Source organism: Amblyraja radiata, chromosome 38 (assembly GCF_010909765.2).
Source record: "Amblyraja radiata isolate CabotCenter1 chromosome 38, sAmbRad1.1.pri, whole genome shotgun sequence".
Taxonomy (NCBI): Eukaryota; Metazoa; Chordata; class Chondrichthyes; order Rajiformes; family Rajidae; genus Amblyraja; species Amblyraja radiata.
The window spans coordinates 9726726-9751592 of NC_045993.1; the positions used below are offsets into that span (position 1 = coordinate 9726726).

Here is a 24867-nt window from a genome sequence, read left to right on the forward strand (position 1 = left end):
GCTCGTGATATTTAGACTTTGAACCAAACTTTTGTTGGTTTCTGAAGCTCTCCCCTTGGAAGAGGGGTTGTCCATTAATTACAGACCCCTCGTCAATACACCCCCTCCTCTACATTTTTCTTAAATCCCCCCACGCTCTGCACCATCACCATCTCTGTCGATGTTTTCCCCCAGGGACATGCACAGCGATAACGTGAAATAAAAACTCTAGCAGCACATCCTTACCTTCTTGGTCATCGTTGCTGAGTAGAGATAGGTGTTCCGGTCTCGAGGAATCACTTTGAGAATTTTATCGACCTACGGAAGAAATTAGATTAGATTAGATTCGTTTATTGTCAATCAGACCTTTCGGTCTGACGAAATTTCTTTTCCCTGCAGTCATACATATAATAAAAAATGACAAAAACACACAATCAACACAAATTTAACATCCACCACAGTGAGTTCACCAAATCTGGGGTCAATGGAATCTATTGAAACTTGACAAGAACATAACAGTGGTTCTTAACCTTGGGGGTGGTTTGGGGCTTTGCCTGGGGTCATGAAGGGGACACAAATAACATGTCAATTTGTTGAGCCCATGTTTAGGAACCTAACAAAGGTACACACCACAAACAGTATTTTGTACGCGTATGCGCGTACTGGTGGCAAAATGGTTAAGAGCCACTGAGTCATAGAAGGTAGCAGATATACCCGCCATCGAAGGGATTCCGTGTGAGGAGTTGCCTCAAGAAGGCAGGCTGCAAAGATCAATGCCTAAGATAGGCAGAACGTGCTGGCGTAACTCAGGTCAGTTTAGTTTATTGTCACGTTATTGCCGAGATACAATGAAAAGCCAGGCAGCTTCTCTGGAGAACATGGATAGGTGACGTTTCGGGTCGGGACCCTTCTTCAGACTAGTAGGTGGGGGGGGGGGGGGGGGGGGGTAAAGAGCTGGAGGCGAGAAGAGACCAGGACCAAGCAGGCCTGACAACAAGTGACCTCAGGCAGGGTGGTGCCCTGGTGAGCTCATTGATGGCCAGGGGAAGGTGTGATCTCAAGCAAAGATCCTATAGCGGAGCAAGATAGACCACTCCTAAATGCAATGGGCTGACGTGTAGTACGCAACGGAGCGGAACGTGGGCTTTTTTTCCATCCATTTCAGTAACCCGACTCGCAGTGTAATCGACGTTGCGGGGGAACAGTTTGTGTTAATAAATCATAATTCTGAAAATGAGGAGAAGATTTTTCCCAAAGAGCTTTTATTTTTACGAGGATGTTTCCGTAACCGGCTTCCGTCTCCGCACTAGTATCTTTGCTCCGCTACGGGATCTTTGGTGCGGAGACGGAAGCCGGTTACGGAAATGGGGCCGAAAATTACCCATGAATCTGCCCATGACCGTACTACGTCTTTTTCGTCGAGTGATCTATCTTGCTCGCTATAGGATCTTTGGAGATGAGGACCAAACTGGGCTGACAACAAATGACCTCAGGCAGGGTGGTGCCCTGGTGGGCACGTTGATGGCCTGGGGAAGGTGTGATCTCAAGAGGGATACAATGTGGAGAGCTGTGGAACTGGTTAAACGACGAGGGTGGAGGAAGGGGGCAATGGCGGGGGGAAAGAGGAGGGGAGTGTCAGTAGAGGTTACGAAAAATTAGAGAATTCAACATTCATACTGCTGTCCTACCGCACCCCCGAGCTCGAATGTGGGAGTCTCCCTCCCACCCGGATCACAAAGGTGGGTGGCGGGCAAGGAGAGGGACGTCGGTTCGCTGGACGATCAACACGGTCAAGGAATGCGACGGCTGGAGGCCGTGCAGCAGCCTGGGGCTCGCCTGGATCGGGCACCGCTCATAACAACTGGACTTGGAAAATGGCGTCTCTTGCACACGGGCTCAGCAGGCTATTTCTGTACACTTTGTTAATCGGTGACGTGCTTAGGTATGGAGATACGTCACTGGACCGCTTGCAAGAAAAGAATTTCACTCTGCCTTTCCTCTTCGCACAGGTGACAATAAAGCACCATTGACACGGAACTGCAGATGCTGGTTTACAAAAAAAAGACACAAAGTGCTGGAGGACTCAGCAAGTCAGGCAGCACCTCTGGAGAACATGGTTACGTGATGTTTCGGGTTGGGACCAGTCTGAAGAAGGGTCCCAATGAGTTACTCTAGCGCTTTGTGTCTTTCAAAGAGCGGTGCTGTTCCCCACAACTAACCTCTATTTAAAATACATCTGCTCCTTGCTCTGCTCACCAATCATCTATGGAATTACAGTACTCTAATGAACAGGAGGAATGAAAGCGCAATATTACGGTGGTGCAGTGGTAGAGCTGCTGCCTCACAGCACCAGAGACCCAGGTTCAATCCAGACCACGGGTGCTGTCCGTACGGAGTTTGCACGTTTCCCCCGTGACCGCGTGGGTTTTCTCGGGGCGCTCCGGTTTCCTCCCACACTCCAGGTTTGTAGATTAATTGGCTTCGGTAAAATTGTAAATTGTCCCAGGTGTGTAAAATAGCGCTAGTATAAGGGTTGATCGCTGGTCAGCATGAACTCAGTGGGCCGAAGGGCCTGTTTCCACGCTGTATCTCGAAAACCTAAAAGCTTCCTGCAGTCCCGTGGACAATACCGCCATCTCCTGGCCGGCAGACAGCTTGCAGTTTAATTCCCCAATGCAAAAGGAGGAGCAATGCTGCAACCTGTTACAGTATAAAATTGCACAAGAACTCAACGCTGCAGAATATTGCGACGCTAGTTACTTGGCGTCGTCCTCAAATAACTGACACGTGCACTGAAATAAATCTATTCTCTAGAGTTTAGAAGAACGAGGGGAGATCTCATCAAAATATAGACAGTCGCTAAGGTGTCGGAACAAACAATTGCCGCTGCTGACATACCAAAGGCAGAGACAAAGTGCTAGAGTAACTCAGCGGGCCAGACAGCATCCCTGGAATAAATGGTCCCTGTTGGAGGGGGTGGGGGACAGTAGGACCCAGGAGAGTTAGACCACATGGTGTTGGAGCCAACAGTGTGGAGGTCTTGATAGGGTAGAGAGGCCTGTGTCCACGCTGTATCTCTAAACTTAACCATTGCATTCACTGAAGGTACAGTTTAAAAGGGAATCAAGGGATATTGGGATAATGCTGGAAAATAATATTATGGTAGATCAGCTGTGATCAGCACGGTGGCGCAGCGGTAGAGCTGCTGCCTTACAGCGCCAGAGCCCCCGGTTCAATCCTGACTATGGGTGCTGTCTGTATGGAGTTTGTACGTTCTCCCCGTGACCTGCGTGGGTTTTCTCCGCGCTTTTCTGTTTCCTCCCGCACTCCAAAGCAGTACAGATTTGTAGGTTAATTGGCTTCGATAAAGATTGTAAATTGTCCCAAGTGTGCGTAGGATAGTGTTAATGTGCGGGGATCGCTGATCAGTGCGGACTCGGTGGGCCGAAGGACCTGTTTCCGCGCTGTATCTCTAAAACTAAAACTGAAGCAAAGGGTCACAGGATCCTACATCTCTTGAATCTAAAGGAAAGCAGGAGAAATGATGATGATGAATGGGATTTATATAGCGCCTTTCTAATACTCAAGGCGCTTTACATCGCATTATTCATTCACTCCTCAGTCACACTCGGTGGTGGTAAGCTACTTCTGTAGCCACAGCTGCCCTGGGGCAGACTGACGGAAGCGTGGCTGCCAATCTGCGCCTACGGCCCCTCCGACCACCACCAATCACTCACACACATTCACACACAGGCAAAGGTGGGTGAAGTGTCTTGCCCAAGGACACAACGACAGTATGCACTCCAAGCGGGATTCGAACCGGCTACCTTCCGGTTGCCAGCCGAACACTTAGCCCATTGTGCCATCTGTCGTCCCGATGTGAAATGGTGAGTTTAAAGTTCACTCACTTCGGTTTCAAAGTCCATGTTCAGAATCCTGTCGGCCTCGTCCATCACCAGGAACTTGAGCGCTCGCAGATTGAAGCCCTTGGTGTTCTCCAGGTGATCGATCAGACGGCCTGGGGTGGCTAGAAGAAATCAGACACTTTCAGGGACGCCCTCCAGAAAACAAAATCACAGATTAAGCCGAGCGGCCCGGCTAGAGAAACTTCCAGCCCACAGGCCCAGCTGTGAGTAGACTTTAGAGATACAGCGTGGAAACAGGCCCTTTGGCCAACAGAGTCCAACGATCACCCTGTACACCAGCACTATCCTACACCTTAAGGATAAGTTGCAATGTTTACCGAAGACAGTACGGCAGTGCAGCGGTAGAGTTGCTGCCTCACAACGCCAGAGACCCCAGTTCAATCCTGACTACGGGTGCTGTCTGTTCGGAGTTTGTACGTTCTCCCTGTGAGCATGTGGGTTTTCGCCAGGTGCTCCGGTTTCCTCCCACTGTCCCAAATCGCGCAGGTCTGTAGGTTAATTCTACTTCAACCGCTGGCTCGGCGTGGACTTACCATCAGGAGCGGGGTCCCTTGCCGGAGACCCCTGGAGGGGAGCTCTGACCGCCGGCCCCGCTGTCTGCGGTGCTTCTGGCTGCGGCGCGGCGGGGACTTTAAATCTTTGACCGCCGGCCTACGTCCTATACCAACCTGAAGCCGCGGTCTCCAGTGGGGAAGAGCCGATTCTGGACTTATACCTGTCTGTACATCTGTACGCCCACAGCGACGGCTGCAGAGGGTTGAGCTCCCGGCCACAGGGGAAAATGGAGGAGGACTGGGCAAATGTTGTGCCTTCCACCACAGTGATGAATGCTGTGGTGGATGTTTGTGTTCAATTTTTATTGTATATTGTGTGTTCTTTATCATTGTACCGCTGCTGGCAAATTAATTTCACTTGCATTTTATGTGCAATGTGACGAATAAAACTGATTGTATTGTATTGTAATTGGCTTTGGTAAAAATTGTCTTGCATGTGCGTGTGTAGGATAGTGCTAGCGTACATAGGGCATTCCTGGCCGGCGTGGACTCAATGCCACAAAGGGCCTGTTTCCACGCTGCATCTCCAAAGGCTAAAGTTAAGAAGAGGAGCACAGGTGTAGAGGCCGTCAAAACTCACCGATGACCACATGAGGTTTCTTTGCCAAAGCAAGACTCTGCGACATCATATCGATTCCACCCACAATCACCGCTGCAAGGGAAATGGCAGACTCATTAGAATAGGAGAAGGAGAAGCCCTCACCATAACACACACCAAAACCACAAACTAGCTGGTATCCGAAGAGATGGCCTTTAGCACTCGGGCAGCGGCATTCAGGTGGGAAGGTGAAGATAAGGTCATAAGTGATAGGAGTAGAGTTAGGCTATTCGGCCCATCAAGTCCACTCCGCCATTCAATCATGGCTGATCTATATCTCCCTCCTAACCCCATTCTCCTACCTTCTCCCCATAACATCCGACACCCGCACTAATCAAGAATGTATCTATCTCTGCCTTAAAAATATCCACTGACGTGGCCTCCACAGCCTTCTGTGGCAAAGAATTCCACATTCACCACCCTCTGACTAAAGCAATTCCTCATCTCCTTCCTAAAAGTAAGTCCTTTAATTCTGAGGCGATTACCTCGAGTCGTAGACTCTCCCATGAGTGGAGACATCCTCTCCACATCCACTCTATCCAAGCCTTTCTCTACGTTTCAATGAGGTTCCCCCCCCCCGCCCCTCCTTCTAAACCCCAGTGAATATTACAGGCTCAGTGCCGTTCATCAAATGTTAACCTACTCATACCTGGGATCATTATCCCAAGTCCCATATCAATGCCCATACCTCACCTCATTCGCTTTCTTCCCCTCTCCAACCGCCCACTCTGCCCTTTCCCACCGCAGCTCCGCTCCCCATCCCGCAGAGCGATCGCATACTCACCCGACTTCACCCCGATCGAGGAACCCAGCGCCTCAAACTGCTCGGAGATCTGGAATGCCAGCTCCCGGGTTGGCGTCAGGACGAGCGCAAAGAGGCGCTGGGGTCTCTCCAGCAAGGCCTGCAGGATGGGCAGGGCAAAGGCGCCCGTCTTTCCAGAGCCAGTCTCCGCCAGGCCAATAATGTCCCGCCCTGAAAAGGCAGACGAAGACATCGTCAGATGCGAGCAGAACGAGATGCGAATACCCATAAAAACCCTGAGACACACGCTCAGGAGGCACACATCTGTCTCGGTGGCGCAGCGGTAGAGTTGCTGCCTTACAGCGCCGGAGACCCGGGTTCGATCCAGACCACGGATTCTGTTTGTACGGAGTTTGTACGTTCACCCCCGTGACCGCATGGGTTTTCTCCCAGATCTTCGATTGCCTCCCACACTCAAAAGACGAACAGGTATGTAGGTTAATTGGCTTGATGTAAGTGTAAATTGTCCCCAGTGTGTGAAGGATAGTGTTAATGTATGGGGATCGCTGGTCGGTGCGGACTCGGTGGGCTGAAGGGCTGTATCTCTAAACTAAACTGAACATCTGCTCGTAACTTAGGTTTAGGTCCATTATGCTGGAGTAACTCAGTGGGACTGACAGCATCTCTGGGGAGAAGGAATGGGTGAAGTTTCGCTTTGAAGAAGTTCTCCTTTCTCCGACGAAAGTTCAGCAACATCTTCTCTCACTGCTCCCCCTCTGTGATTCCTCCTTCCCTCCAAAAAGGAAGAAGGGTTTTGACCCGAAATATCACCCATTCCTTCTCTCCAAAGATGCTGCCTGTCCCACTGAGTTACTCCAGCATTTTGTATCTATCTTCTATTTAAACCTGCATCTCCAGTTCTTTCCAACATATGTGTCGGAAGGAACTGCAGATGCTGGTTTAAACCGAAGGTAGACACAAATAGCCAGAGTAACTCCGCAGATCAGGCAGCGTCTCTGAAGAGAAGGAATAGGTGACGTTTCGGGTCTGAAGAAGGGTCTCGACCCAAAACGTCACCTATTCCTTTTCTCCAGAGATGCTGTCTGAGCCACTGAGTTACTCCAGCATTTTGTGTCTATCAGAGAACAGACAATACAATCGAGCCATTTGCAGTGTATAGATACATGATAGGGGAATAAGGCAAGGCGAGTATAGTCAGATCAAAGATAGTCTGAGGGTCACCAATGAGGTAGATAGTTGTTCAAGACTGCTCGTACCTTGCAGGGCCACAGGCAAGGCTTCCATCTGAATGTTGGTTGGAGTTTTCCATCCCAGTTGCTCACACGCCTCACACAATACCTCAGTCACGCCCTTTAATACAAGCGATCAGGAGAATTCAAGACTGAACAACATCAACACATCTGTAGAAGAACCCCTCCAACTACCTGGGCAGGATAGGACAGCGAAGGAGGGCGTTGGGAAGGGGAAGGGAGAGGTTGAGAGAAGGTAGTTGGTTTCCAGGGCATTGGGGGCTGGAGGAAAACCAGGGAACGGCAGGAGCAGGGGCAGCCCCCCCACCCCTCCACCCTCCTCCTTGGGGGGAGACCCGAGGAGGATGGGACAGGAGGGGTCTTCTACACAAGCATCCATCTTACCTCCACTTCCTCATCTGACCTCTATTCCTCTCCCTCACCCCTTCCTCTCCTCTCCCTCAACTCCACCCCTTTCCCTCATCTCTTCACCTAACCCTCCTCCTCCACTGCCCTACTCTCCCTCGCTCCCTCCTCTCCTCACCACTCCTCCTCAATCTCCCCTCCTCTTCCCTCCTCTCCTCTCCTCTCCTCTCCTCTCCTCTCCTCTCCTCTCCTCTCCTCTCCTCTCCTCTCCTCTCCTCTCCTCTCCTCTCCTCTCCTCTCCTCTCCTCATATCCATCCCCTCCTTCCCCTTCCTCTCCTCTCCATGTGCCTCGGGGTCCAGCTCCACTCCCCGACCCTCCGCTTTCCCGGCATCGCCATTTACCAAATCCTTGAAACTCTGCGGCTCCGGCAACCTCCCTGCCGCGGCCCCGGGGCTCCCCGACTCCGGCCCCGACTCCGGCCCCGACTCCGGCCCCGACCCCGGGCTGTCGTCCCCGCTCCCCGGCTCCAGCTCCTCACCCACCGCGTCCGCCATCTTGCCTCTGCTGGCTCTCATTGGGCATGCGCGAGTCCCGGTGCCTGCTGGGAGTTGTAGTCCCCCATGTAGTTTCTATGTAGTTTTTTTTGGCTGTTGGCAAACAACTTTTTAGTGCATTACCGCCACCAACTGGTATGGAGTGTGGATCAAATAACATTATAACTTATATACTAATAACCTATATCTTTCCAAACAAATTGGTTACCCTGAGAAAAAGCAATAGGATTTGATAGCACTTATATGAATTCTTTTGTAAAATATCTATTAAATCAAATTGTACTTTTTCTTTTCTGAATCGTTCACTCATTTGTTTTCTTTCTTCCTCATACCTCTCACAATGTATAATGACATGCTCTATTGTCTCTTCTTGCCCACAGTATTCACATCTGCCTGTATTATGCTTGCCTAATGCTGCGGCGCGGCGGGAACTTTAAACTTTAAATCTTCGACCGCCGGCCTGCGGCCTACACCAACTTAAAGCTGCGGTCTCCGGTGGGGAAGAGCCGATCCTGGACTTACCTGGACTTGTACCTTGTCCTTTTACCATCTGGACGCCCGCAGCAACGGCTGCGGAGGGTTGAGGCCCCGACCACGGGGGAAAATGGAGGAGGACTGGCCAAATTGTGTGCCTTCCACCACAGTGATGAATGCTGTGGTGGATGTTTGTGTTAAATTTTTATTGTGTTTTTGTGTGTGTTCTTTATCATTGTATCGCTGCTGACATATTCATTTCACTTGCACTTATGTGCAATGTGACAAATAAACCGTATTGTATTGTATTATAAAAAAGTGTACTGTTCAGACCAGTGTGTCCAAATCTGATTCTTGAAATTACTGTCTCCTCTTTTCTGTTTTTTCCTGCACATCTCATTTCTCCCACTTTCCTCTGGACTCTGTAGAACCACCGTCCTTTCCGCTCTTCCTCCCATTGCTTTTGCCATCTTTCCTTCAGTCTTTGCTTAATAATGTCTTTGATTTCAGTTTTACCTATGTTAATACTTAAATCAATCTTACTTCTTTTTGTTACCTCTTTTGCTACCTTATCTGCCATTTTGTTTCCTCTAATGCCAATGTGTGCTGGTACCCATAAAAATATGACTGTAAGCCCCATCATTTGAATTCTGAATAGTGTTTGTTGTATTTCAATCAAAATGTCTGGTCTACTGTCTGAATGGCTGTGCTGTAAACTCTTTATTGCTAAACTTGAATCTGAACAAATAACTGTCCTTAAAGGCCTGGTATCCTCGACCCACTGTACCGCTAACAATATTGCAATCATTTCACCTGTGTATACTGAGACCTCATTATTGATCCTCTTCCCTAGTAGTCCCCCATGGCCGAGGCTGTAAAGAGGAGTCATAAACACACTGTGTCTTTACTACTATTTATTGATAATACACAAACGTTGCTGCTCTAGCTGTATGTGGTCTGTCACAGGAGCTAGAGAGGGATCAATGGGTGGGGAGGTTGCAATTATACTTCTGATATGGGGAGTGGTTAGTAGTGGTGAGGTCACTATATTAAAGGTACATGCACATGTCATCTACATCCTTCCCCTTGGAAACAAAAAGCAATACAGTAGTGACGGGGCGACCACGTCTCATACGCTACGAGCAGGTAAGCAAACAGTTAAACAAACAGTTGAGCAAACAGCTAAGCAAATTCACCATAGCGGACAGGCGGCTTAACCAGTCGCCCGGACCAGGTACGCAGCTCGCCATCTCCCCGCTCTGCAGGAAGAGCAGGGGCCGGAGCGGGAGCGGGTGACCGAACCGGGGACCCTGGAGGAGGCGGAGGCCGAGGAGGGGATGCAGGCGCAGCAGCGGGTGGACGGGCAGGCGAGCGAGGGCTGGCTGGTGGAGAGCGGGGCTGGAAGAGCTGAGATGGCAGGGTCCGAGGCATGCGTGGGGCGGCAGGCAGTGTGGCGGACAACGGAGGGGAGAAAGGGTCGGCAGGCGGTGGTGGGGGCTCGTTGACAAGCCGCAGATGTTGGCGGGACCGGCGGTAGATGGTACCGTCGTGGTCGACCAGGTAGGACCGCGGCGAACCAGCATTACCGACGACAGTGGCAAGCTTGGAGTGACCGGAGGGGGACTGCATCCGGACGACTTGGCCGGGGAACAGGCAGCGAAACCCCGAAACTCGTGAACTGGTGAACTGGCTGCCGTTGTCAGATTGGAAGCTCGCCGGGGAGCCGAAAGTGGCAAAGTGGCGGCGCAGCTTCCCGATGACGGCCGAAGAGGTGAGGGAGTGCAGCTGGTCGACCTCGAACCAGCTGGAATAAGAGTCAACAAGGACCAGGAAGTGCTTGCCACGCCACTCGAAAATGTCAGTGGCGACCACCATCCAGGGCAGTTCAGGGGCAGGCTGTTGCAGAAGCGGCTGGCGTTGCTGATGGGGAGCGAGGCTGTTGCAGGTAGAGCAGGCGGAGACCCTCTCCCGGATGTCTTGGGCCATGCCAGGCCAGTAGAACTGACTCTAGGCGTGGGACAGAGTGGCCTCGGCCCCAGGATGACCGTGGTGGGCGGACTGGAAATAGTGGTCCCGCAGCGCAGCGGGCACAACCACCTTGTGTCCTTTCACCACCATGCCGTCGTGCAGGACGAGCTCGTCACGGACCAGGAAGTAGGGCACGGCACCGGCCGGCAAGGATGACGTCGGTCTGGCCAGCCCTGCCGGATGACGTCGGCAAGCTGCTGCAGGGCAGGATCCTTGGCAGTGTGCTTGACCAGGGACTGCATCTGCTGTGAGGGCACAATGTTAACGTTAAGTACCATCAGGTCAGACGATTCGTATGGGTGGCGATCAGTGGACGATAGTGGCGCGCGGGACAGCGTGTCGGCCACGAACATGTCCTTGCCCTTGCGGTACACAATTTTAAAAGTGAAGCGCTGGTGGTGCAGCATCATGCGCTGCAGCCGGGAAGAGGCAACGTGGATTGGCTTGTTTAGGATGGTGACCAACGGCTGGTGGTCGGTCTCGATCGTGAAGTTGTTGCCCAGAATGTAGTCCTTGAACTTGGAGCAAGCAAATACCACGGCAAGCAGTTCCTTCTCAATCTGAGCGTAGCGCTGCTCGGCAGGGGTCATGGTGCGGGACGCATAGGAAACGGGCAGCTGCAGGCCATCGTGGAGCTGCAGGCAGGCGGCACCAAGACCGAATTTGGAAGCGTCGCAGGTGAGAACGATGGGACGCTGTAGATCAAAGAATTTAAGAGTGGGGGTACTGACTAGTCTAGACTTCAGGACGTCAAAAGCATTTTGGTGATGCGGGAACCAGGCCCAGGCAGTGTCCTTCTTGATTAGCTCCCTCAGGGGCGCACTCAGCTCGCTGAGGTCGGGGATGAACTTCCCCAGGTAATTGACCATGCCCAGGAAACGCTGCAGGCTGGGCACGTCGGTGGGTGAGGACATCCCGGAGACAGCAGCCGTTTTTTGCGGGTCAGGCTTCAGCCCCGAGGCAGTAAAAACGTGGCCCACGTAAGTGACCTCCGGGACACGGAAGCGGCACTTCTTTGGGTTGAGCTTGAGGTTGATTTCACGGGCCCGGTCCAGGACTTGACGGAGGTGGAGGTCGTGCTCAGCCACGTCCTTACCGTAGACCAGGATGTCGTCAACGATGATAGCACACGGCAGACCGGCAAACAGCTGTTCCATCGTTCGCTGGAACACCTCGCTGGCAGAGTTGATCCCGAACGGCATGCGGAGCAATCGAAACCTTCCGAAAGGCGTGCTGAAGGTAGTCAGGTAGGAGGACCACTCGTCCAGCGGTATCTGCCAGAAAGAGCTCTTGGCATCAAGGACCGAAAAGACAGTGGCCGGACCGACCTGTGCAGCGACGTCCTCCACTGTTCGCATTGGGTAGTGCGGGCGTTTTATGGCCAGGTTCAGGTCCTTGGGGTTGATGCAAATGCGAATTTCACTTTTGTCCTTTTTCGCGGCAACAACCATGGTGGAGACCCACCGGGTGGGATCGCTCACCTCTTTCAGGATGCCCATGGTGACCATGTCGAGCAGCGTCGATTCCACCTTGTCCTTCATGGCGAAGGATCACAGGAGCTAGAGAGGGATCAATGGGTGGGGAGGTTGCAATTATACTTCTGATATGGGGAGTGATTAGGAGTGGTTAGTAGTGGTGAGGTCACTATATTAAAGGTACATGCACATGTCATCTACAGAGCCTAAGCGCCAAAGATTATAGAGGAGCAAGATAGACCACTCCTCGAAAAACGCGTAGTATGACGTGTGTGATTGTCGACGCCATTTCATAGGGCTGCCCGCATACTGTCATGGCGTCCACATCTACAGTTCAGTATAAATTGCTCTAATCGACCATGTTGACAACTCAACCTGTCTTTCTTCAGGTTCCCCAACATCAAAGAAAAGTGAGGAAATATTATTGTTTTCTGTCGACATTATTTTGTCCTGAAAATGTTATTTTTTTGTTCCCCATATCAACACTCATTCGGATACTAGGGTTGTTGGTAACATTAGAAAGTTAATAGATTCTTTTTTAATAGATCTAAAATTACCACAATAATAAAGTCAGCAATTTTTGTTCTTCTGTACATTTAGTTTTTGTTTCTGTACGGCAGGAGTCTCCAAAATATGGTCCTGAGGGGGGGAGAGAGAGAGAGAGAGAAGGGGCAGTGAGAGAGATGGGGAGACCCATCACAAGTTTTTAACCTCAGATTCGAGTCGGGGACCCGGGGCTGCTCTTAGTGTAGTTACCGATTAGATCCCTCGAACTGTCAGAGCCGAGACATCACTGGGCCGCTGTGAAGAAGGGTGCGGGGTTCAGCGGCTGTCAGAATGGGGCAGCTGTGCGTTATAACGTGCCATCGTTCCTCTCTCTCCCCCCTTCTCTCTCCCCATCTCTCTGCCCCTTCTATCTCTCTCTCTCCCTGTCTCTCTCTCTCCCAGTCTCTCTCTCTCCCTGTCTCTCTCTGCCCCTTCTCTCTCTCTCCTCTCTCCCTGTCTCTCTCTATCTCAGTCTCTGCCCCATCTGCCTTTCACTCTCTTCCTCCCCTCTCTCTCAGTCTGTCTCTGCCTGAGAGTTGGCAGCCCTGCTAGTGTCATAGGTCCAAAAGAGGATAGAAAGAAAATTCCTTAAATGGTCTACATGAGAAGTTTTAAATAAGCTCTTCTACATTGAAGGTAAATTGACATATTAGTGGCAAAATGCATCTTCAATATACAGGTATCTCCCCACAACTGAACAATTGCACTTAAATGATATATCATTCATTCTGCAGATATGTAGTTATAACTACATTTTTTCCTTCTTAGTTAATCCAATATGAGATTTTCTGTAATTTCAGCGGGTCCAGAATACTCGTTGACAAGATCTCCTCCACCAAAGTCTGGTGTACTTGTCAACCACCTGCCGTCTTTGTTCTGAACACTGAACTTGACTAGTTTTCCAACAGGCAGACCAATGAGAGGCTAAATTGCAATGCAGTTCCAACGCTATTTGACATCCCGAACACGCCGAAATTCTGTTTTCCCAACGCCGGTTACTCAAGAGGAAGTATGAGACCCTCCCGTTAGCCACACAAAATTGTGCAAATGACGATTTATTTATTATTGTATATAAATTGGAAATTTTGTTCTTTGGGGTAACCATATAACCATATAACCATATAACAATTACAGCACGGAAACAGGCCATCTCGACCCTTCTAGTCCGTGCCGAACACATAATCTCCCCTAGTCCCATATACCTGCGCTCAGACCATAACCCTCCATTCCTTTCCCATCCATATAACTATCCAATTTATTTTTAAATGATAAAAACGAACCTGCCTCCACCACCTTCACTGGAAGCTCATTCCACACAGCTACCACTCTCTGAGTAAAGAAGTTCCCCCTCATGTTACCCCTAAACTTCAGTCCCTTAATTCTCAAGTCATGTCCCCTTGTTTGAATCTTCCCTACTCTCAGTGGGAAAAGCTTTTCCACGTCAACTCTGTCTATCCCTCTCATCATTTTAAAAACCTCTATCAAGTCCCCCCTTAACCTTCTGCGCTCCAGAAGGTAAGGAAGGGGTGGGGCTATCATTGTCTGAAATATGTTGAATTTTACATCACTTTCAAAACACTGCAACCCCCTGTACATGTCGTGCACAAAATGATGTGAATTATGTAAATATTACCATAAATGGCGGAAATAAAAAGAGTTTTCCTTGTTTATAAAGTTCAATTTAGAGTTATTTGAAATTGTGGGGGTTGGTACAATATACGGCTGACCCACAAATGTGTCATTATGAGACATTCACATTTAAAAAATCCATGTCTCAAAAAAAAGCAAGATGGTCCAGGCCACTACACTGGTGACCCCGCGTCGTTCATCACGCATCGTGATGGATAATAACGCCGTTGCGTTGAAGCTCCCAACTCTGTGGACCGAAGAACCCAAAACCTGGTTCCAGCTGGCAGAGGCACAGTTTGCTGTGAGAGGTATCACGTCGGGGTCACCAGTGTAGTGGCCTGGTCAAGATCAGGAAAAGACCGGACACCAGGCGGATTCAAAAGAAGCTTTTTTAATTCCAGCAGTCCGAGTACACACACCACGACACCCTTATCACTACCCCTAGGGAGTCGTCAGGAAACCCCGTGGCAGACCAACGCCCCTGTCCCTCAATCGGCGAGGGGGATGATCCAAAGGAGTGGCCTACCCCCCAGGGACCTCCACATGACCAACTTATCGACTGAATTTAAATGTGTAGGTATGTATGCACTACATTGTGTTACGCTAATATAGAATGGAAAAATATTTCGACATTGTGTTCATGGATGTTTTATTCCCAATATTAGGATTTCATATATATTTTATATATATATATATGTGTGTATATATGTGTGTGCATACAAATATGTATGTATATGTATATACACATATATTGTGATATATATGTATATGTGTGTATATATATATATGTGTGTGTGTATATGTGTATATATATATATATATATACAGTGGCTTGCAAATGTTTTCATACCCCTTGAACTTTTCCACATTTTGTCACGTTACAACCACAAACGTAAATGCATTTTATTGGGATTTTATGTGATAGACCAACACAAAGTGGTGCATAATTGTGAAGTGGAAGGAAAATGATACATGGTTTTCAAACATTTTTACAAATAAAAACTGAAAAGTGTGGCGTGCAAAAGTATTCAGCCCCCCTGAGTCAATACTTTGTAGAACCACCTTTCGCTGCAATTACAGCTGCAAGTCTTTTGGGGTATGTCTCTACCAGCTTTGCACATCTAGAGACTGAAATGTTTGCCCATTCTTTGCAAAATAGCTCAAGCTCAGTCAGATTGGATGGAGAGTGTCTGTGAACAGCAATTTTCAAGTCTTGCCAGAGATTCTCAATTGGATTTAGGTCTGGACTTTGACGGGGCCATTTTAACACATGAATATGCTTCTCTGATCAATGCTCTCCTTGCCCGGCCTGTCAGTTTAGGTGGAGGGCCATGTCTTGGTAGGTTTGCAGTTGTGCCATACTCTTTCCATTTTCGGATGATGGATTGAACAGTGCTCTGTGAAAAGTTCAAAGCTTGGGATATTTTTTTATAACCTAACCCTGCTTTAAACTTCTCCACAACTTTATCCCTGACCTGTCTGGTGTGTTCGTTGGGGTTCATGATGCTGTTTGTTCACTAATGTTCTCTAACAAACCTCTGAGGCCTTCACAGAACAGCTGTATTTATACTGAGATTAGATTACACACGTGGACTCTATTTACTAATTAGGTGACTTCTGAAGGCAATTGGTTGCACTGGATTTTATTTAGGGGTATCAGAGTAAAGGGGGCTGAATACTTTTGCACGCCACACTTTTCAGTTTTTTATTTGTAAAAAAATTTGAAAACCATGTATCATTTTCCTTCCACTTCACAATTATGCACCACTTTGTGTTGGTCTATCACATAAAATCCCAATAAAATACTTTTACGATTGTGGTTGTAACGTGACAAAATGTGGAAAAGTTCAAGGGGTATGAAAACCTTTGCAAGCCACTGTATATATATATGTGTGTGTGTGTGTGTGTATATATATATGTGTGTGTGTGTATATATATATATATATTTTTCCCAATCTTTGTGTATGTATATGTGTGTATATATACATACACACACAGAGATTGAAAAGAAAAAATTATATATATATATTTTTTTCTTTTCAATCTGTGTGTGTGTGTATCAGAGGAGGAGCCATCTTGGGGAACGGCTGCTAGCCAGCAGCCGTCCGTTTTAATTCGCTTTTTAAAAAGTTTTTAGTGAGTCCTGTTTTTTGTTCGTTGGAGATATGGACTTTTTAATGTGGGGGTTAGGGGTTAATTTTACTTCTAGGTCTCTACCTGGTCGGTGAGGCAGCTTTTTCTCCGGGCTGCCCGTCGACCCGTCCTCGTGGCCTACCAGCGGGCGTGGAGCGCCGTTTCCTGGCGGGGACCGCCCAGCACCTCGGCTTCGGCTGGAGCGCTATCGCGGAGCGGAGCGGGCGATGCCTTGCCTGGGTCGCCGCGCTGGATCGACACGCTGGAGCTCCGGTGAGCTGTGACTGCCGTGTTCAACACCTCCGGGCTGCGGGTCTGCGGAGCGGAGCGGGCGGCGCCGATTTCAACATCGGGAGCCTGGGAGCTCCAAACCGGCGCGGCCTTGTCGGCTTCGGAAGCCGCGGTCTCCGGCAAGATAGCGGCCGTTCCAGTTGGCCCAGCCGCTGAGAGGACTCTCCCGACGCCGGGGCAAGACCACCCGGTGAGAACGGCCAGGAACATCGGGCCTCCGTAGAGGCAATTGCGGTGGCCTCAATAGGCCTGACTTTGGGGTGAACTTGGGATAGGGACTGGACATTGTGCCTTCCCCCACAATGGTGTCCATTGGGGGGGGATGATTTTTTGTCTGTAAGGTAATCCTGTTAGTCTTTGTCCAAGATGGCTGCCGTGAAGAGAGAGTGGACGCTGGCGCGCTTTAGCTGCCGCTACTCTCTCTTCACATTGTGTTTTTGATTTTTGTTTTTGGACTGAATTCTGTTTTTAATTTGTGTTTCTGTGATGTCTTTATTATTTATTTTATTCTGATTATATGTTTATATTCCTGTTAATCTCTGTAAGGTGTCCTTGAGATGTCTGAAAGGCGCCCAATAAATAAAATTTATTATTATTATTATTATTATTATATGTATGTATGTGTGTGTGTGTGTGTGTGTATATATATACACACACACACACACACACACACACACACAGATTGAAAGAAAAAGGTTGCTAAACAAATTAGAGGAAATCTGAAGAAAGAAACTAGAGAAATATGTCAAGTCGTCCCTTTTATTTATATAGCAGTGAAAGATTTTTCAAGCGACCATTTGCTGATGGGACAGACCCTTAACTTTCCTCTCACACACAGGCACACACATTCATATAAATATATATATAAGTTAAATTTAATTTTGTGCACAGTGTGTGTTAAAGCAATAGAAGGGAAACTGCACAATACAATGCAAGTGAAACTACGCAAAGGTGGCGGCTGGGTAGGAAAGATGGGAGGGAAATGGGGGAACAGGGGGAAAACATTGACAATAATATTAACTAAAATATGTGATGTGATAGATGCGCTAAATCAAACACTGTTCCCATCAGCACTGATTACACCAGACGATAGAGCGGATTGCACAGCGGGAGGCATAAACAAATGGCGGCCGTGACGTTTCACCACGTACTACACGCCAGCCCACTGGATTTCGGAGGAGTGGTCTATCTTGCTCCTCTATAATCTTTGCTCACCACCTCCTGAAGATAGACACAAAGTACTGGAGTCACTCAGCAAGGTCAGGCAGCATCTGTGGAGAATATGGGTAGACTGAGAGTCAGGGGAGAGGAAAACAAGAGAGGCGAAGAGGTACAAAGAAGTTATGCAGAAGGACAAATCAAAGTCAGATTCAGATTCAGATTCAATCTTTATTGTCATTGTACAGTGTACAGTACAGAGACAACGAAATGCAGTCAGCATCTCACCCAGAAGAGCGAACATAGAATAATGGAACAGTAACATATATATAGGGGGGTTGCATGTAAGGTCACTGGGTCATAGGGCACGGAGCCGCTCAATCCATCTGGAGGACATCCGTCACTTCCGGTATATGTTATTAATGCAAGAAACGCGTACTTTCCTACCTGTTAAAAACCGCCAAAATGGTGAATTTTTGCGCTGAAAAGAATTGTGGAAGTCGGGGTAAGTGTGAGAGACATGTACCCAACTTTAGAATTCCAAAAGTGAAGCGAAATGTAGGTAAATAGAAGCGAGAGCTGAAGGGACAACAGCAGCTAAAGTTCTTGGTAAACATTGGCTGTGCAAGATATCGGAATTGAAAATATTGGGAATTATCGCATTTGCTCACTGTATTTCATCAACAGTAAGGCATTATTTGTGTTTTTTCTTGATTCCTTTGGAATCTAAAAAGTCTCAGAAGTGATAAATCTGGCTGTAAATTTTTATTCAGATGCATTTTCAATTTGTATGTAAAAACCCACTTGAGAACCATGGGAGATTTAAAAAATTTCCCGGAGAAAACCCACGCAAGTCGCGGGGAGAAACATATAAGATTATTAAGGGTTTGGACACGCTAGCGGCAGGAAGCATGTTCCTGATGTCGCCTAAATGGGACAGGCCCATTAAGTGTGCGTGGATTGCTGGTCGGCCAGGTCTCGTTGGGCCGAAGGACCTGTTTCCACGTTGTATCTGTAAAAAACTGCCGGGGAGGCACCTTCACTGTCATGAGGAGTTCCCGCATTCCGGGAGTTAGTCGCGACCTCATTATGTCGCCAGAATGAAGCCGCCATGGAGAGTAGCGAGAATTCTCGTGGCGTAGGTGCAGTGGTAGTGGGTTGCCAGGAGGTCGAAGGTTGTCGTAGGTTTTCGTATATGTTGTAGCCGGTGCTGACCGGTGAATTTCATTTGCTCATTGGGGAAAAAAAAATGTATGCAGTAATTTTCAGAACCAAGGATAATCGACCAGTAATGTTAATGTCCGCTGAGCTTCAGAGCCGTGTATCTCTGGATTCTTAAAAGTTGTCTCCACTTCTTCTCCACCCTTCTCCCTCCCTCCCCCCCCCCTCCCCCCTCTTTTAAAGGACTTACATGACACTTCCCGCACACTGTGCTTTCACCGTCTTAATTACAGCGCCAACCTTCCTGTTCATCGCGGTGTGTGTCTGTATCACCTTGGCTTTGCACCATGTGAATTTCACTCAGACAGTGCTCTCCCCACTTGCCCTGTCCCCCGCCTACATAACGGGCTGGTGAAGGAAGCGATTTGTGTGTGTGTGTTCCACTCTCACAGTCGCCTGAAAATTTCCATAAGTGGGACATAACACTATCCTACATACACTAGGGACAAATTACACATACACCAAGCCAATTAATCTAAGTAACTGCACGTCTTTGGAGTGTGGGAGGAGACCGAAGATCTCGGAGAAAACCCTCGCAAGTCACGGGGAGAACGTGCAAACTCTGTACAGACAGCACCTATAGTCGGGATTGAACCCGGGTCCCTGGCGCTGCAAGCACTGTAAGGCAGCAACTCTATAGCTGCACCACTGTGCCGCCGTTCCATGTTCTCGGCATCTCTTCCCCCCCCCACTGTCTCCCTTTGTTCCCAGCAGTGCGGCCACCCCATCTCCCCTCAGATGGAATGAAAGTGTCACACCAAGTGATTTAAAGGAATCAGACAAGACAGACCACAAACTGAATACATTTTTATTTGCATTACAAGCGTAAAGCGAGTCATTCTTGAGTTTGCCATCTTGGTGTCATTTGATTTGGAAGATAAGCCCCAGCAATAGCATAGAATAAATGATCAAACTGGGGGAAGAGGCAGCCTGGGTAAATCAGTGAGGTCCAGAACGACTAGGAATTGGGCAGATTTAGTCTCAGTTCTCTCCCAGACACCTCGTGAGAGGGGGAACAAATCGATGTTCTGCAATCCATGTAGGAGCAACCTCAACCCCATTCCTTAAAAGGAGAGTTCTGGGTGGGAAAAGTTCCTTATTCTCAGCTTTGGGCAGCACAGGTACAGAGTGAATCTCCCTCTACACTGCCCCATCACACACTGGGAAGGTGCTACACCCTATATCGGGGCAAGGGATTTTTGTTTTAGAGATACAGTGCGGAAACAGGCCCTTCGGCCCACCGTGTCCACGCCGACCAGTGATCCCCCACACTAACTAGGGACATTTTTTTTTTTAATTTACCCTTTACATCAAGCTAATTAACCTACAAACCTGTACATCTTTGGAATGTGAGAGGAAAGTGGAGATCTCAGAGAAAACCCACGCAGTCCTGGCTCACTAGACTGAAAATCTCTTGTGTGGCCATGGGAAGCAATTTTATTATTCCCCTAATTGGGGAAGATGGGTGGGTGGTAATTGGTGGGGCCAAATATAAGATCGTAAGACAAAGGAGCAGAATTAGGCCATTCAGCCCATTGAGTCTGCTCCACCATATGATCATGGCTGATCTATCTCTCCCCCTCAACCCCACTCCTGCCTTCTCCCCGTAAACCCTTGACGCCCGGACTAATCAAGAATCTGTCAATCTCTGATTATAAAATACCCAATGACTTGGCCTCCACTATCGCCTGTGGCAATGCCAGATTCACACTGCCGAAAGAAATCTCCATCCGAATTATATGTTTTTTCCCCCGCCCTTCCTCCCCCACCCCCCCCCCCCCCCTCACCCTCCCCTCGAGGCTGTCCCCTCTAGTTCTAAACTCTCCCACAAGTGGAAACATCCTTTCCACATCCACTCTAGCCCGTTCACTATTCGGTAAGTTGCAGTGAGATACCCACCCTCATCCTTCTAATCCCCAGCGAGTACAGGCCCAGAGCCGTCAAACGGTCCTCCTTCGTTCACCCAATCATCCTCGGGATCATTTCTCGCAAACCACCTCTGGACCCTCTCCAATGCCTGGTGGGTTAAATGTTTGGAACAGCCACTCCCGGTGAGACTAGCCCAGAAAGTGGAATAACAAAGGCAGTGAAAGCCACGGGCCCAGAGAAGAATAGTTTGGGGAGTAAAGCCAGAGTTGAGAGAATAGTAAAGCCGGGAGATGCATCAATGCCTCACACTGACTGGAGCGATGCACTGCCTCTGTAGATGTACAGGAAGGAACTGCACATCTACAGAGGCAGACACAAACAACTGGAGTAACTTGGCGGGACAGGCAGCATCTCTGGAGAGAAGGAATGGGTGACATTACGGGTTCAAATTGGAGGAACAGCACCTCAATTCAACACCATTCCTTCTCTCCAGAGATGCTTCCTGTCCCTCTGAATTACTCCAGTATTTTGTGTCTAACTTTGGTGTAAACCAGCATCTGCGTTCCTTCCTATACCTGAGCGATACCGCCTTCTTCTGTCTGTCTCTGTAGATGCCCAGTCTGACCTCTTCCCGTGTAGCAACAGGGCAGTAAAGGTGGAAACAGCTCCACACCCAGCCCATGGACAAGCAAAGAGTTCCAATAATTGACACAAAATATTCAGCGAAAAAGCCCCTTCATTACATAAGCCCATGTTTACTTTCTACTGCTTCCCCCAAACCAAATGCAGGAAATGTTAATCCATCCCTCCCCTGCGTTTAAAGACCTAACGTCCTATACAATTCCTTCAGTTAGTCAATTTGATGAGCTGCAGGTCGACATTTCCGTTCACCGTTAGGTAGTTTAACACGTTTTTATCAGGCCGGTTGGGAAATGTCACGTGATGAGTATCCTGGGAGACGATATGAAATTTATCTCCGTCGAAATTGATGAGAACCTATCAAAGAAAAAATGGGAAACAAATTAGGGGTGGCACAGTGGCGCAGTGGTAGAGTTGCTGCCTCACAGCGCCAGAGACCCGGGTTCGATCCTGACTACGGGGGCTGTCTGTACAGAGTTTTACTTTCTCACCGTGACCTGCGTGGGTTTTTCTGGAATCTCCGGTTCCTTCCCGCACTCCAGAGACATACAGGTTTGTAGGCTAATTGGCTTGGTATAATTGTAAATTGTCCCTAGTGTGTGCAGGATAGTGTTAGTGTGCGGGGGTCGCTGGTCAGCGGGAACTCGGTGGGCCGAAGGGCCTGTTTCTCTAAACTAAACTGGAAGTAGGAACTGAAGGAATGGATGAATGATGCTTTATTGTCACAAGTCACAGTGATATTCATTGTTTTGCGAACCCAAGGGTATGCAAAGTGTTTCCACATAAAGGGCACCGACAAAGTTACAAACTTCCATTATACAAAAACCAATTTAAACACATTCCATTTGTGGTCCCTCTTAGTTCTTGGTGGTCCCCACCATGCCGGGCCCCCCTTTGTTCTCTCACCAGGACCACAACATCCGAGCAACACAGACGTGGATTAGGAGGCAGAATATGAAATGCAGGAACAAACTGAGTTTCTATAGACCCTGACCATATCCTGTTGTTGATAACAAGATCCTCATTAGGTCCCTTCCTGCTTTATCCACAAACTACGGGCGCTGTCTGTGTGGAGTTTGCACACTCCCATGTGACCATGTGCGTTTCCTCCGGGTGCTCTGGAGATGTGCAGGTTTGTATGTTACATGGCTTCTGTGAACTGACCCTAGTGTGTAGGATAGGAATAGTGTACTGGGTGCTCGCTGGTTGGCGTTGGAGTCAATGGGCCTGTTTCCAGGCTGTAGCTCTAATGGTGGCACAGTGGCGCAGCGGCAGAGTTGTCATTTCACAGCGCCAGAGACCCGGGTTCGATCCTGACTACGGGCGCTGTCTGTATGGAGTGTGTACTTTCTGCCCGTGACCTGCATGGGTTTTTCTCCAGGTGCTCCGGTTTCCTCCCACACTCCAAAGAAATACAGGTTTGTAGGCTAATTGGCTTCTGTAAAATTGTTCCTCGTGTGGAGGGAGTGAGCAACAAACCGGGTTGGCGTAGAGTCAATGGGCCTGTTTCCGCACTGTAGTTTAGTCACATTGTAAACTGTCCCTAGTGTGTGTACAGGATGGTGTTAGTGTGAGGGGATCGCTGGTTGGTGCAGACCCGGTGGGCCGAAGGGCCTGTTTCGACACTGTATCCCTAAACTAAACTGAAACTAAAACCCATTCACATCAAAACCCACTCTTACCTTTAAATCATCAGACTCCTGAAACGGAAAGTCAAAATTAATGATCTCATCATCCCATTTGCCCTGATGTCGGCTGTTCATGGCTAGAGTAGGTGGGACGTCATCAAACCGAGGTTTAAAATGCAGAGCGAGGTTATCAGCATCCTGTCCAATATTAATTTCAAATTTGCACCTAAAGTAGATCAGACTTCATTAACCACCTCCTCCACACAACACAAGAACTTTGGCTCAACCATTATCCGAAAAGCTCCAAGAACAGCGTTGCGGTGGCGCAGCGGTAGAGCTGCTGCCTCACAGCGTCACAGGTGCTGTCAAGCTACGGGCGGGAAGCATACAAATTAGCCAGAAAAAGCAGCCTACCCGAGGACTGGGAGAAATTCAGAGTCCAGCAGAGGAGGACAAAGGGCTTAATTAGGAAAGGGAAAATAGATTATGAAAGAAAACTGGTAGGGAACATAAAAACTGACTGCAAAAGTTTTTATAGATATGTGAAGAGAAAAAGATTAGTTAAAACAAATGTAGGTCCCTTGCAGTCAAACAGGTGAATTGATCATGGGGAACAAGGACATGGCAGACCAATTGAATAACTACTTTGGTTCTGTCTTCACTAAGGAAGACAAATAATCTGCCGGAAATAGCAGGGGACCGGGGGTCAAATGAGATGGAGGAACTGAGTGAAATCCAGGTTAGTCGGGAAGTGGTGTTAGGTAAATTGAATGGATTAAAGGCCGATAAATCCCCAGGGCCAGATAGGCTGCATCCCAGAGTACTTAAGGAAGTAGCCCCAGAAATAGTGGATGCATTAGTGATAATTTTTCAAAGCTCTTTAGATTCTGGAGTAGTTCCTGAGGATTGGAGAGTAGCTAATGTAACCCCACTTTTTAAAAAGGGAGGGAGAGAGAAAACGGGGAATTACAGACCAGTTAGTCTAACATCGGTAGTGGGGAAAATGCTAGAGTCAGTTATTAAAGATGGGATAGCAGCACATTTGGAAAGTGGTGAAATCATTGGACAAATTCAGCATGGATTTATGAAAGGTAAATCATGTCTGACGAATCTTATAGAATTTTTCGAGGATGTAACTAGTAGAGTAGATAAGGGAGAACCAGTGGATGTATTATATCTGGACTTTCAGAAGGCTTTCGACAAGGTCCAAATAAGAGATTAGTATGCAAATTTAGAGCACACGGTATCCACGGATGTGGATAGAGAACTGGCTGGCAGACAGGAAGCAAACAGTAGGAGTAAACGGGTCCTTTTCAGAATGGCAGGCAGTGACTAGTGGGGTACCGCAAGGCTCAGTGCTGGGACCCCAGCTATCTATATTACTAAAAGTCTGATCTTGACCGCTTTTGGCTCGCTGTGGTGTGATTTCCGAGAGAACGCCGCCACGTACGGCCGTCATTTTTGGCCTCCTCGCTCAGATCCCCCCTCCGCCTTCCGGGACCGGAGGATGTTTCCCATCGATGAAAATCAGAGATATATTAATGTTTAAAAAAAAATCTCCATTCTCTCTGCTGCCCCCGTTGGTGGCAGGGGGGAGGGACTATAAAACCCGGAAGTGTAGTCCCTCACTCAGTCTCTGCCGGACCCAGGAAGCGAGAGGGTCACGGCTCTCTGAGCTGCGAATAACACTGAACGCACGTCTACTCCACGGTGAGTCCCCTCGATGCGGCTGTAAGACTCCACGGTGAGTCCCCTCGATGCGGCTGTAAGGTGGCTGCTGCCTAATTGTTTGCCTCGCCTTTTTA

At 48.6% G+C, this 24867-nt stretch overlaps 1 protein-coding gene across 1 annotated transcript in view; it reads right to left on the minus strand.

The window, feature by feature from the left end:
- The window catches only part of ddx47 (DEAD-box helicase 47), a 28727-nt gene extending 20747 nt beyond the window's left edge, over positions 1-7980 (minus strand). The window contains exons 1-6 of the mRNA XM_033013053.1: positions 7819-7980; positions 7077-7170; positions 5842-6030; positions 5040-5111; positions 3888-4006; positions 226-297 (exon numbers count right to left, since the gene is read on the minus strand). Coding sequence (XP_032868944.1) covers positions 226-297; positions 3888-4006; positions 5040-5111; positions 5842-6030; positions 7077-7170; positions 7819-7971 — 699 coding nt within the window. The 5' untranslated portion in view covers positions 7972-7980. The remainder of the gene's footprint in view (positions 1-225; positions 298-3887; positions 4007-5039; positions 5112-5841; positions 6031-7076; positions 7171-7818) is intronic.
- Positions 7981-24867: the final 16887 nt, after the last annotated feature.